This window comes from Camelus dromedarius, chromosome 10 (genome assembly GCF_036321535.1).
Source record: "Camelus dromedarius isolate mCamDro1 chromosome 10, mCamDro1.pat, whole genome shotgun sequence".
Taxonomy (NCBI): Eukaryota; Metazoa; Chordata; class Mammalia; order Artiodactyla; family Camelidae; genus Camelus; species Camelus dromedarius.
In genome coordinates, this window is record NC_087445.1 from 6,266,925 (window position 1) to 6,280,969 (window position 14,045).

Sequence of the window (14,045 nt, forward strand, 5' to 3'; positions counted from 1 at the left end):
ACAAATTTAACCTTAATACATTGGACATTTGTTCCATAAGGATTAATAATACCACATCAATAATGGCAGAAAAAACCCGAAACAAGCCTGTCTGTGAAGTTAGGAATAAATTTGGAGGATTGTATTGCTTTCATTTAAGGATCAGGAAGGTTTTTCCTATAGCCTGTCTCTCTAGATTAAGTTGCTTTGTTTTGGGGTTAAAATTTCCAATTTTAATAAGAAAGATTTTATATAAGAATATCATCAAAAACTAGGCAGAGACATGAAAATAATGCTTTTTAAAACTCCTTAATACATTCTTCATATGTTTAAATACTATGTAAATTTATTAGATGCATAGAGAAAGACGTTAGTATGACACTGTTAAGGAGAAGCTGCACAACTGTTTCAAAACGTGATTAACACAGCATGATTCTTCCTCTAGTTTCTGGCATCATGTGGTACTCCAGGTAGGACATGCTAGAATGACTGTGTAGCCCTCGAGGATTTGGTAGTTTGATCTGAAACTTGTGATTTTGACATTTACTTTGCTGCATATGGACTCAGTTCTGAACAATAGATGTTTGAGGGAACCAGACCAGCTTTTAGGTTCTCAAGTACATTTCTTGTAAGAAACTATTCAGTTAAATTATTTTTAGTCCTTGGAAATGGAAGATTTCTGCTGTGCACAAGAAGCATTGTTAGATATTACATACCTTGATCATCTCCAATTTAAATAAGAACACTTGCTACCTATTTTACTATAGTTTGAACTTTATATCTGTGTGGATTCCCTATGTCTTCCTTTTCTCATTTTGTGATCACTTTCCAGAAATACTGTATTGTTACTAAGTCAGTGATTTGTTAAATCTAGATATAGTTATGCTGGTTTTTTGTATTCATTTATAAATATATATATCAATTTTTAGGATTTTTTTCATAGTATTATCAAGTGACTATGATACATATTTTTAAAAGAAAAAAGAAAAACTAGTTAATAGTTTTAAAGGACACAAATTACTATTCTGCCTTTTATTTTACTCCACAAGGGCAGTGATCTGTCAGCTTTTGTAGTAACAGTACTCAGCGATTTGATTTTAGACATACTTGTCCCCCTTCAAGTTCTTCCTCCCCCAATTATGTGAAACTAAAAACCTAAAATATATGGAATTCAAATGTTTAAAATTTAGTAATACCCTTTGGTGTGGATGGCATATGCTTAGATATAAGTCCTTACACTGAGCAAACTAATAATTATGTGGTAAATTTTAACATCTTATCCTTAGAAACATAAATCTGACATGAGTCCTGGACAACCCCCAAATGACTTCTGTAACTCTTATTATAATTTTGAAATTCTTTTCAGTTACTTTGTTTAAATATTTTATATATTGAAATATTATTATATGTTAATATCTTTCAGTAAAGTCTGACCATTTTTTTCTCCATTTACAGATCACAATAGTAAAAAGACTGAGGTAAGTGTTATTAGAACCATCTTTATTCTAGGAAACACTTGATGATTTTAAGAGTAATACTTTAGAGTTTAGAAATGAGTTTTTTGAGACATAACCATTTAGAGGACAACATAGGTTTCTCATGAATGAACACAGTCATGTTTTTGGCAGGATATAAAGTATATTATAATAGAGTAAAAATGTTATTTGTATGAACTATAATATCATTTGACACCAGCATCCTAATTTGTGTGTGTTTAAAGGTTCCCACATATAAGCTTAAAATTTTAGGGAGAAGTGGTGTAACATTCTAATCTTTATTAAAAACATCATGAAACCATGTCTCAAGATATTTTGGAATTAGGGAAATTGTGAGGTAAGCTGTGATTCTGTAGTTTATACCTATGGATAAGGTTAGCCTGATCATGTACTTCTCTGACCATTCACCATTAGAGGGTAGTACAGCCTACACATAATTTCCTAGTGTTCTGTTACTTTTTTTTTTTTTTTAAGACTAACACAGCCTCTAAACCTTTTAGAATTGGGAGATACTGCTATAAAATATCTTCTAATATTGAGAAAGGTACTAATAAATTGTGAGAATTCTTTTGACTTCATTAGGTGGTAATTTGAAAGTTTCATTACTCTTCTGTTACGTGTGTATTCATGTTAGTAATTCCAGTAATTGTTTTTTTTTAAATGGTCAGATGTTCCTTGATTTCAATTTAGAATACATATATGGTTTCGACAGTTTTTTGTTGTTGTTGTTTTAGGTGTTTGCTTGACAGGTCAGGGAAGTGAAATCCGTGTCTAAGAAAACCACGTCTAAATAACTCTGTGACTGTATTAATAATACAGTCCTCAACTGTGCACACAAGCACAAAATTGATTTGTTGTTAAAATAGTTGGTAGAAATTCTTCTAAAGTTATTTACAAACCACTGTTGCCATTTCTTAGATTAAAATTTATGACTACAATTATAGACTGAGTATTAATTTTATGTTTGAAAGTGTAAAACATGTACTTTTTGACTGATTTCAATTTTTTTCTCATTACCTTATTTGGAGGAGTTTTATGCAAATGAGAAAGCAGATGCAAATTGTATACCCCTGTTCCTAAGAGACTACCAGGAACTGTTAGTGGAGGGAAAAATAATTTTTATATGCTATTTATGCTTAGTTTTTCCTCTTCACTAATTTGAAAAAAAAAGTAGACTGACAGAATCTCATCTGTTTAATATATTTAATCCGAGTTGTATTTAAACAAGCATGGGTGTGGGACATATATTTTGTTTCTCATTATAGTTTTAAAGCTGTTTTCTGCCATCTATTATTAGAAAACTTGATATGTAATAAAATTCACTTTGAAAAATCTTAGTGATTAAGACATTTTATACATTTGTAAATGCAGTCTAATTATAATTTATTTCCTACGTAACTATTTTAAGACATTGGTCAAAAGAATATGTAGTTCACATTATCCTTTGATTCTTGTTTAAAGCATACCAGAGTTATGTTCCATTTCCGTTAGAGGTATTACTTTCTCTGGAGTTGAGTAAGTGTGCAATGGTTATGCCATTGCTGTAGGAATTCAGAAAAACTCTTTTTCAGAGAGTTCAAAAATAAGTCTGAAAAAAAAATTCTAATTTCAACTTTACAGTGAAATGTTTTCTACTCCTAAAAATGTTCTAATTTTTGTTACATTTTATACTCAATAATTGACTTAATTCTTTCCATCTTTAGTATGTTACTTATTCCAAGAGAATTTCTTTTTCATGGTTACTGTAAAATTCCTAACCTCTGTTGAGAACAGAGTGCATTGCGCCTTAGTCATCCCCTTTTAAGTCAGATCTTTACTGGATAAAATTTAAACGAGATTAGAGTTTTTACTTTCTTTTCTGAGTAATGATGAGTACTTGAACTGTCTGTGTATTTCTCAGACTGCTAGCTAAAACATGTTCTCAGCTTAATTTCATCATTCCCCCTTTTCTTTCTCCATCCATCTTGGTCATGTGTTATTCTCAGTGTTTTCTCTTCAGTCCCAATTCTTTGTGATCTCTCTCACCCTAAAACAATTAGAATAAAAATGACTCTTGCAGGAGTAGAAAATGGGAGCAATTAAATTTTCTTCTTTACATGTCCAGGAGATGTAACACTATTACACCAGTACCCTCCCTATCATTCCCTATAATGGTCAAGAAGATCTCAAGAGAAATCTAGACAAAGAAAGTGAATAATAGAATAGGTGCTTGTACATACCTCTTAAAAACCTCAACTAATCATGCCTTTAATGAACATTATTTGATCCTGAAAGTTGTTTGTTTCAAATTTTCAGTTGCCTCCTTTTTAAACGCAGTGCTTTTGGGAGGAGTATCTCATAGCAACTCCCTTCTCTTTAGTCCACTTTCATCAGGCCCTCCCAACTCCAGTCCTTCTAATGCCATTCAGTAACGTCAAACTTTTAGTGATCATCATGTGCCTTGATGTCTGAAAGGCCAAGTCGTCAATATGCCTAAATGCACCATTTCTAGAAAAGTAACCAAGAAGTTGTAACGGTGGTTGCCAAAGAGTGGGGAAGGAGGGGTTACTGGGACAGGGATAGGAGAAGGGCTTGCCTTTCACAGTGTAGATTTTTGAATTTTCTATCATGTCTGTGTACTTACTACCTGTTAAAAAATTTACGTTAAAAATAGAAAGCATTGGCACTGCATTGTACACTTGTAATTTATATAGTATTGTATTTCAACTATGTATCAATAAAAATAATAATCAAGGTTAAAAAATAAAAAGCACTGAGAGAAAAGGGTGAGAGAGGGAACCAGGGAACAAATCCAGTCACATCTGGCTGCACAGCCTATCTCCTTTTTATTGCACTATGCTTTCAGCATGTCTACTGTGGATATGTGAGGCTGTGTAAATAATTTATTCATTTGAGGCCCTAATTATATTAGCTGAAAAGTAAGATGGGATCTGTTGATTTCTAAAATTATGATAAATCATCAATGTGTGATTGAAATAAATATTATATGCCGAAAAGTGAACCCTATTACACTACCAAAACAGAAGAGAATAGTAATAATAGATCATTAAATTTTAAAAGCAAATAAATTCTCTCTAGCTTTTAAAAATCTCACCTAAAATCTGGTGCTACCTAAGCAATTCAACCTATATACTACTGCTCTCAGTGTCCTGAATCTATTTTTGTTCACTTGCCTTTTCTTATTTGTATTTATTATACTTGTTTGCTCTCTATAGTAACAGGTAACAGAAGCCAAACTCAATTCATCAAAAGCAAAAAAGAGACACTTACTTAGTTCATATGCCAAGCCATGGAGGAAAAGGAAAGAGCTGGCCTCATAGTTGGCTGAAGCCACGGGTTTATATAGCTTTAGAACTCTTCATTTTGCGCCCAAGTCTCAGTTGCCATTTATGGCTTTACCTCATAATAGTTCACATGATTACTGGGGGATCTTGCAGTTACATCTTTACAAGATTTCCTGTAAAATGTTAATTAACTTTTGAATCAAGTTCAGTTTGTTTTGTTTTGGGGTTTTTTTTTTTTTTGTTTTTTTGAGGAGATGAGGGAAGCAAAAGTATTTCCTGTGTGGTGTGTCACGCTTCCTCTCATATCAGCATCAGGGAACATAGACTGTCTGGTTATTGTTATGATGTGAAAGTTGATCAGTGGTTCTACCATTCTCCAATAAAAGGAACCAGGATTCCTTGAAAAAATGGCTCTTCTAGAGCTGCAAAAGAGTATATGTAAGACGAGCCTGGAGCATCTGGTAGTGCCAGAAAATAAGGAAGTACTCAAAAAATAAAAGGACAGGCACTTGGGGGCTGTCAGAGGAACATAGGAACCGATGTGAAATACCTCCAGGGGCCAGAGCTGGGACAATTTGAGAAACAAAATAAAATCTGTGAGTCAACACCAATATAAATAAGTGATTTGAATAAATTAGTGGGACACAAGAGACAATCTCCCATACAGAAAATTCCAAATAATTTAGGCAGATATTCCTCCTCCAGGAGAGGGAGCTTAACTCCCTCCACTTCCCTTGAGTGTGGGCTACACTTAGTAACTTGCTTCCAAAGAGTAGAATACAGAAAGGGAGGGAAAGTAACTTTACACTGGAGAAACCTGGCAAACACAACCTTGAGCAGGTGATCAATGTTAATACTATTAGTGATAATTCATGTTAATAGTATGTACCCTTGATATGATGTGATGAGAATAACCTATTCCTCTGTGGTTTTCCCCATAAAAATACATGTCTAATTATGAGAAAAATATCCAGCAAACCAAAATCGAGGGACATTCTACAAAATACCTGACCATTATTCCAGTATTCCTTGAAAATATCAAGGTCATCAAAAACAAAGGCTGAGGAACCATCATGGACCAGAGAAGGCTAAAGAGACATGATAACTAAATGTAATATATCCTGAATGGGATCTTGGACCAGAAAAAGAACATTACGAGAAACTAGTCCTAGAGAAATATGAAAAAAGTGTGGAGCATAATTATAGTAATGTACCAGTGTTGGTTCCTTAGTTGTAACAAATGGCACCATAGTAATGTAAGATGTTATCAACAGGGGAAACTGGGTGAGAGACAGATGGAAACTCTGTACTATCTGCAGCTTTTCTGTAAATCTAAGACTATTCTAAAAAGTTTTTTTAAAAAATTGATCAGTGGGTTCAGGTGTTGTGAGCCAATATAACATTTCCCATCAGACTTTCATGCAATGCTTTTAGCAGCTAATAGTGACTGATCCATTATTTCTTTAGATCTCACTCTTCATTAAATTTAAATTTTTACTTCAGTAATACATACGTATGGTAATAATTGAATGATAGGGCTTATGAAACCGGTAGTACCTCAGCTATTGCCCTTCTCTTACTACATTTTAAAATCCTCGAATTTCAAGATTGACTCTGTGTTAAGCCATGCAAGAGTATTTATAGAGTTTTTCTGAACATGCTATATTTTTTCATACTACCTTGCCGCCTATGTATTCTTCTCTTCCGACTTTCTCAGTGGTGTCTTGTCCATGAATAGTAGTTAGTTCTTGTGAGGGGGAGGGAAATCGGGAACAACCTGTGTTGCCATTTTGGTGACATCATACCCCTTCCATCTTTCTTTATTTGGCTAACTAACTATGCTTCAGAAATAGACCAAAGAGTCACTTTTTCCTGGAAGGGTTTCCTAATCATAGTCTTATTTAGATTCCCAGAACACCCTGTGTATACTCATGGCACTCAACACCCTGTTTAATCAGGGTTTTGCTTCTTCACTAGTATTTGAGTTCTTGGAAGTCTGGGGCCATATGCTTTTGATTTAGTTTCTCTGGTAGTCCTGACTCCTTTCACATAGTAGATATTGTAAATGAATATTGGTTGATGAGTGAATGTTCAGCCTTCTTACTAAAACTTTCTATAGCCTTTTTTGGTCTGCTTCTCCTGTATATTTTTATAACACTGCAACAGAGGCACATAGGTTTTAATTCCTCTGCCAGTTCAACTTCAAGACTTGAATCCACTGGGGTCTATTCTAGGGGAGAGAAGAAAGTAGACTTACCCCATATATAATGTAGTCTTTAACATGATGCTCATATATCATTATTTAGACTTCTTCTTGGAGTAAGTTCAAAGCACTCAAGTGTGGCAAAAGAGAAATAGCACATGTAGCCATCAAATTTTACAATATTTCCATCATCCCCCAAATAAACCTTGTGCCCATTACCAGTCCACTTCCCATACCCCTTTTGCCCTGCCCAACCCTGCCTAAGCAACCACTAATCTACATTCTGTTTATGTATATTTGCCTATTCTGGACGTTTTGTATAAATGGAATCATACAATATGTGGTCTTTTGTGACTTCTTACACTTAGCACGATGGTGCTCCCCTTGATCTATAACAGAGTGATATGGAGTATTACTATGAAAAGGATGAACCTTTTAAAGTAAGTTGGTTTTGGGGAGCCCACTGAATATATTTATGGAAAAAAGGTTGGATTGTTACTTCACATCATACACAAAAATTCATCCACAGTGCATCAGAGACCCAAAAGTCAAAGGCAATGTTACAAATCTTTTAGGTGCAAATATAGGAAGAATATGTTTATGACTTTAGGGTAGGAAAGACACAAAACCCACTGGCTTTAAATTTATGCATTAAATCAAGGACTTCTTTTCATCGAAGTATGTTAGGAAAGTGAAAGGTTGATCTTCAGAGTAAGAAAAGATTTTTTTCCAGAGAAGAATTCAACCGAAGGACAAGTGAAAAAAGACATACTCACAAAAGAGGATATTTCATGGTGTAAAAAGATACAAAAAGATGTTCAGCCTCATTTGTAATCAGGGAAATGCAAATTAAAATGACAATGAGAATATTATTTACCCTCTAGGTTAGCAAAAATGAAAGTCTAACGATTTGAAGTGTTGGTGAGGATATGGAATAATGAATTGCACACTGCTTCTGAAGAGGTAAACTGTATTAAACAGTTTGGTTCAACATAGTATTGGAAGTCCTAGCCAAAGCAGTCAAGAAAAAGAAATAAAAGGCATCCAGATTGGAAAAGTAGTAGTAAAACTGTCACTATTTGCCGATGTCATGTTATTACAGGTAACCCTTGACCAGTGCAGAGGTTAGAGGTGCCAACCCTCTGCACAGTCAGAAAAGTCATGTGTAATTTGTAGTTGGCTGTCTGTATATGGGGTTCCTCCATATTAAAGGTTCCTCTGTATTTGGACTTCCACATCCACAGATTCAACCACCTACAGATCATATAGTACTGGAGTATTTATTATTGAAAAAAATTCGCATATAAGTGGTCCCACATAGTTCAAACTCAATTGCTCAAGGGTTAACTGAAGACTTCACTAAAAAACTGTTGAAGCTAATAAATGAATTTAGTAAAGATGCAGGAGACAAAACCAATATACTGAAATCTCTTGCATTTCTATACACTGATAACCATCAGAAAGAGAAATTAAGAAAACAGTTCCATTTGCAGTTGCATCAGAAAAATATAATACCTAGGAATACATTTAACCAAAGAGGTTAAAGACCTGTATACTGAAAATTACACTCATACCTAGGAGATAATGCTAGTTCAGTTCCAGACCACTGCAATAAAACAAATACTGCAGTAAAATGAGTCACATGAATTTTTGGTTTCCTAGTGCATATAAAAGTTATGTTTACACTATAGTGTAGTTTTGTTAAGTGTGCAGGAGCATTGTATATTAGAAATGTTCATACCTTAATTAAAAAATATTTTATTGCTAAAAAAAAAATGCTAACCATCATCTGACCACAGAAGGTTGCTAGAAACCTTCAATTTGTCAAAAACATAATTATCTATGGAGCACAATAAAGCAAATCACAGTAAAATGAGGTATGCCTGTATTCTGATCCATTGGTTGATTTATTCCTGTCCTAATGTTGCAATCTGTACATCACATCATAATGTTTTATGTATGAAAAAGCAAGGGACAGCTGTTAGTCATATTAAGAAAAAAATCAATTGGATCTCTACCTTCTGTCACACTTTAAAATCTGTTCTACATAGATTAAATACTTGTATGTGAAAGACAAATTCTACCACCTTTAGAAGTGTAAAATATAGGAGAATATATTTCTGACCTAGGGGTAGGGAAAAACAACAAAAACACTATAAAATGAAAGGTGGATAAATTGGATGCCATTCAAAATAAATAACTTATTTTCCACAAAAATACTAAAAAGAAATTTAGAAGACAAGGCACAAATTGAGAGAACCTATTTTCAAAACATAGAACTGGATTAGTGTCCAGATACAGAAAGAACTATCACATGGTTAAAAAAGAGATTGCTGTCTTGTTTTCTTTCTTTCTCATAGTTTAGAAATTTTAAAAAATAGCCAAGAAACATCAGGCATTTTACAAAACCGGGAAATATGAATAGCTAAAGACATGAAAAAAAAGGTCTAACTTTGCTACTATTGGAGAAATGCAAGTTAAGACCACACTGAGATACTGTTTTTTCCCTATTCAACAGATAGTCAAAAATTAGGAAGTTAGAAAATACCAGGATTCAGATGTTACAGATCAGTGGAGTTATGGATTAATGGGAATGTAAATTTCTACAAACATTTTGTATAAGTTTGGTGCTCTTGGAAAGTTGAATGTACATTTTAACCCAGGAGTCAGTAAAAATTTTCTGTAAAGGGCCAGGTAGCAAATATTTCAGACTTTGGAGCATATCAGATCTCTGTCAAAGCTCCTGAACTCTGCCATGTACTACAGAAATAGCCACAGGCAGTAGATAAATGAATAAGCATGGATGTGTTCCAGTAAAACTTTATTTACAAAAAACTGCAGCAGGCCCCTTTCGGGCCATAGTTTGCTGACAACTGATATAACTTAAGATTTGTCAGTTCTCTTATTAGGGATACATGCCCTAGAGAAACTTGCCCATGTATCGTGAGAACTGTGTACAGGAATGTTTATAAATGTGTAATAGCCCAGGCCAAAAAAAAAAAAAAACTTTGAAAAAAATCCAAATGTAGATGTTCAGTAGAATGGATAAATTTAAATTATAATAACAATGGTTTATACAGTAATGAAAATGATTATGTAACTCTAGGCAACAAAATGGATCAATCCAAAAGAGAATGTTGAGTGAAAAAGTCTTAGAAGACTTTATCAGAGTGATACTAATTTAACAAAACTTAAAATCAAGCAAACTACTCCTGCCAAAAATCTTTAAGCTATATATACATCAAGTTGGAAGATCTGACTTCCATTTTACAGGAAATATAGGGATTAGATACCTAGTGGAAGCAATCAGGCAAACCTAGAAGATGCATATTTTGTAGAACAACTGGCCTGATCTCTTCAACAGGAAAGTATTATGGAGAAGAAAAGGTGGAGTGTGGGGAGGGGATGTTGTGGATTATAGAAGATCTAAGAAATGGCCAATGTAATGTTTAGACCCTAATTAGATTAGCAATAAAAGATATTTCTATACAATTGAAGAAATTTAAATATAAACTAGGTATAAGATGATGTTAAGGAATATCTTTGTTAGATGTGCTGACATTTTGGTTAAATCAGAAAATTTATTTTTTTGTAGCTAGTTACATGTGAATTTTGAGATGAAATGTCATGTCAATACTTTAAAATACCTAAGCAAAAAAGGGGGTGGAATAAATTGTTAAGGATTTACAATTAAGGTTTAACAGTTGTTAAATCTAGGTGTAGAGTATTTGAGCAAAAAATTTCATAATATAAAGTAAAACAAGCAAAGTGAAAATAGAACCCTGATACATCTATAGAACAATAAAAGATGGAAATGGTAAACACTAAATTTGTATTAGCAGTTATTTTCAATGGAGAGTACGTGGCATAGGTAATAATCTAGTTTTTAAGCTAAATAGTGCAAACATGGGTGTCCTTTTAAAAAAAAAATCTTTATTTAGTTATAATTTACATACCATAAGATTCAGCCTTTGTTGAGTATATAATTCAATAATTTATAATAAACTTAAGTAACTGTGCAACCATAACCATGGTCTAAATTTAGAACATTTCTATCATCCCCCAAATTTCCCTCAGATCCATTTGTAGTCAGTTTCTACTCCACCTTCAAACCCTGGCAACTGCTAATCTAGTTTTATGTCCCTATAGATTTGCCTTTTCTGGTAATCTAATGTGAATGGACTCATATAATATGCATTCGTTCATACACAGCTTCTTTCACTTAGCATAGTGTTGTTGAGGTTTATCTGTGTTCTAGCAGGTGTCAGTAATTCATCTCACTTTATTGCTGAATGGCATTCCATTGTATAAATGTTGTTTATTCACCAGTTGATGGACATTTGCTATGAACATATGTACATATCTTTGTGTGGAGGTGTTTTCATTTCTCTTAGGTGGATACTTAGGAGTGAAGTTGCCGGGTTGTATTGGTAATTTATGTTAAACTTTTATGTAAGTGTTTTGTCAGGCTGTTTTTCAAAGTGGCTATACTATTTATCATTCCCACCAGTAATGTTTGAAGGCTCCAGTTTCTCCACATCCGTGCCAGTACTTAATATTGTCTATTGTTTTGATTATAGCCACACTAGTGACTGAATGAGGGCTATCCCATTTTAATTTGCATTTACCTAATGACTGGTGATTTTGAACATGATTTTATTTGCTCATCAGCTATTACATCTTCTCTGAGGAAATGTCTATTCATATCTTCTGCCCATTTTTAAGTGTGTTGTCTTATTATTGTTTTGTAAAGTTCCTTTACTTATTCTGGATACAGGTCTCCTGTCATATGTATGATTTGCGAGTATTCTCTCCCAGACTGGCACTTGCCTTCTTACTTTCTTAGTGTCTTTTGAAACATAAAAGTTTTAAATTTTGATAAAGTCTAGCTTATTAATTTTTTTCTTTTATGGATCATGCTTTTGGTGAACATTTAACTATTTGCTTAACCCAAAGTCACAACAATTTATTCTAATTTTATGGTTTTAATTCTTCCCTTGAAGTCTATGCTCCATTTTTTTCTTTTTTTTTTCCCATTGTGGTAAAATACACATAAAATTTACCATTTTAACCATTTTTAAGTGTACAGTTCAGTAGTACTAAGTACATTCACATTGTACAGCCATCACCATTCATCACTATAATTCTTTTCATCTTGTAAAACTGAAAATCTTTACCTGTTGAACAGTAATTCCTCATTTTCCTCTCCTCCCAACCCCCAGCAACCACCATTCTACTTTGTCTCTATGACTTTGACCACTCTGTATACCTAGTGGAATCATACATATTTGTCTTACTGTGGCTGGCATTTCACTTAGCATAATATCCTCAAGTTTCATCTGTGTTATAGCATTTGCAGCATTTCCTTTGTTTTTATGGCTGACTGATATTCCATTGTATGTATATACTGCATTTTGCTTATCCATTCATCTGTTGATGGCCACTTGGGTGCTTCCATGTTTTAGCTATTGGGAATAATTCTGCTGTGAACGTGGGTGTACAAGTACCTCTTTGAGACCCTGCTTTCAATTCCTTTCAGAATATACCCAGAAATGGAATTCTGGATCATATGGTAATCCTATTTTTAATTTTTTGAGACACCATCATTCTGCTTCACGCAGCAGCTATACCATTTTACATTCCCACCAACAGTGTAAAAGGGTTTCAGTTTCTCCACATCCTTGCAAATATTTGTTTTCTGGTTGTTTTTTTTTTTTTTGACAGTACCTATCCTGATGGGTCTGAGGTAGTATCTCATTGTAATTTTGATTTGCATTTCCCCAATAATTAGTGCTGTTGAGCATCTTTTCATGTGCTTATTGGACATTAATGTATCTTTGGAGAAAAGCCTGTTCAGATCCTTGGCTCATTTTAAAATTGTGTTGTTTGGGTTTTATTCTTGTTGTTGTGTTACTGAGTTTTAGATGTTCTCTATATATCCTAGATACTAATCCCTTATCAAGTATACGATTTGCAGGTATTTTTTTCCCATACAGTGGGTTGACTTGGTTATGGTGTATAATTCTTTCAATATGCTGCTGAATCCTGTTTGCTAGTAGTTTGTTGAGGATTTTTGTATTTTGATGTTCATAAGGGATATTAGTCTGTAGTTTTCTTGTAGTGTCTTTGTCTAGCTTGGATATCAGGGTTATGCTGGCCTCATAAAAAGAGTTATGAAGTGTTTTCTCTTCTTAGGCTGAAAAGAAATTTTATGCCTTAAAAAAATCGAGGACAGAGTACCCTTTGGGGTAGGTGTGCTAGTATTGGTAGCAGCCATCAAAAAACAGGACACTGGCTAGAACTGCAGTCTTTAAAGAAGTGAAATCCAGACGCTGATTAGTTGCCATTATCATGCTATACCTTCCACAGAAGCTCAGCAGTGTTTTAAGCATTGCTGTATTTATTGCTTAAAATGAAATCATACAAAATACCGGAAGTATCTTATAAAGCAGTAGACTTAAGAGTTATATCTGTACCACTTAACAATAGAATGACTCATGGGCAAGTTATGTCCCTTTCCTGTGGCCATGATTACTTTGTGGGGAAATTATTCTTGCTCTTTCAATTTCTTATGGTGCTAATGAGATTCAAATAAAGGGATGTTTCTGTAAGAACTTTGCAAAATATAAAGTGCTGTACAAACATTTTAAATGTTGTTATATATTAAGCACTGATACATACATTTTTTTTCTTTCAAACACCGTAAGATAATGTGAAAGGAAAAGGATGAACAGTCGTTGAACTGTTGGGTCATTTGGTCACAAATACATTTGAAATGGATAAAACTGGGACTGTTAAAGCTCACAAATGTGGGACATAGGTAAAACCAATGGGAGTGAGAGGAACACTTTTTTCAGTCTCTGTCTTATAACAGGAAGTTAGAAAGGAAATGATGCTTCTCTTGGAGAGCTATAAAATCTCTAATTTTATATAATTGAGTAGACTGTGATAAAAAGAGATTTTTATCTCTTTATCACAGGTGTGTAGAATTTATGTAAACGTTATTTTTAAATATATTGTAAAAGATTGGGCAATACAAGTCTTCTGTATTTAAGACAGTGTGGTATGGCATAGGGATAGACG

At 33.7% G+C, this 14,045-nt stretch overlaps 1 protein-coding gene across 4 annotated transcripts in view; it reads left to right on the forward strand.

Annotated features, from left to right (window-relative positions):
* The window catches only part of GKAP1 (G kinase anchoring protein 1), a 57,161-nt gene that overhangs the window by 22,349 nt on the left and 20,767 nt on the right, over positions 1 to 14,045 (forward strand). For all 4 annotated transcript variants that reach the window (XM_031447185.2, XM_064490127.1, XM_031447187.2 and 1 more), the window contains one exon: positions 1,435 to 1,457. In XM_031447185.2, coding sequence (XP_031303045.1) covers positions 1,435 to 1,457 — 23 coding nt within the window. The remainder of the gene's footprint in view (positions 1 to 1,434; positions 1,458 to 14,045) is intronic.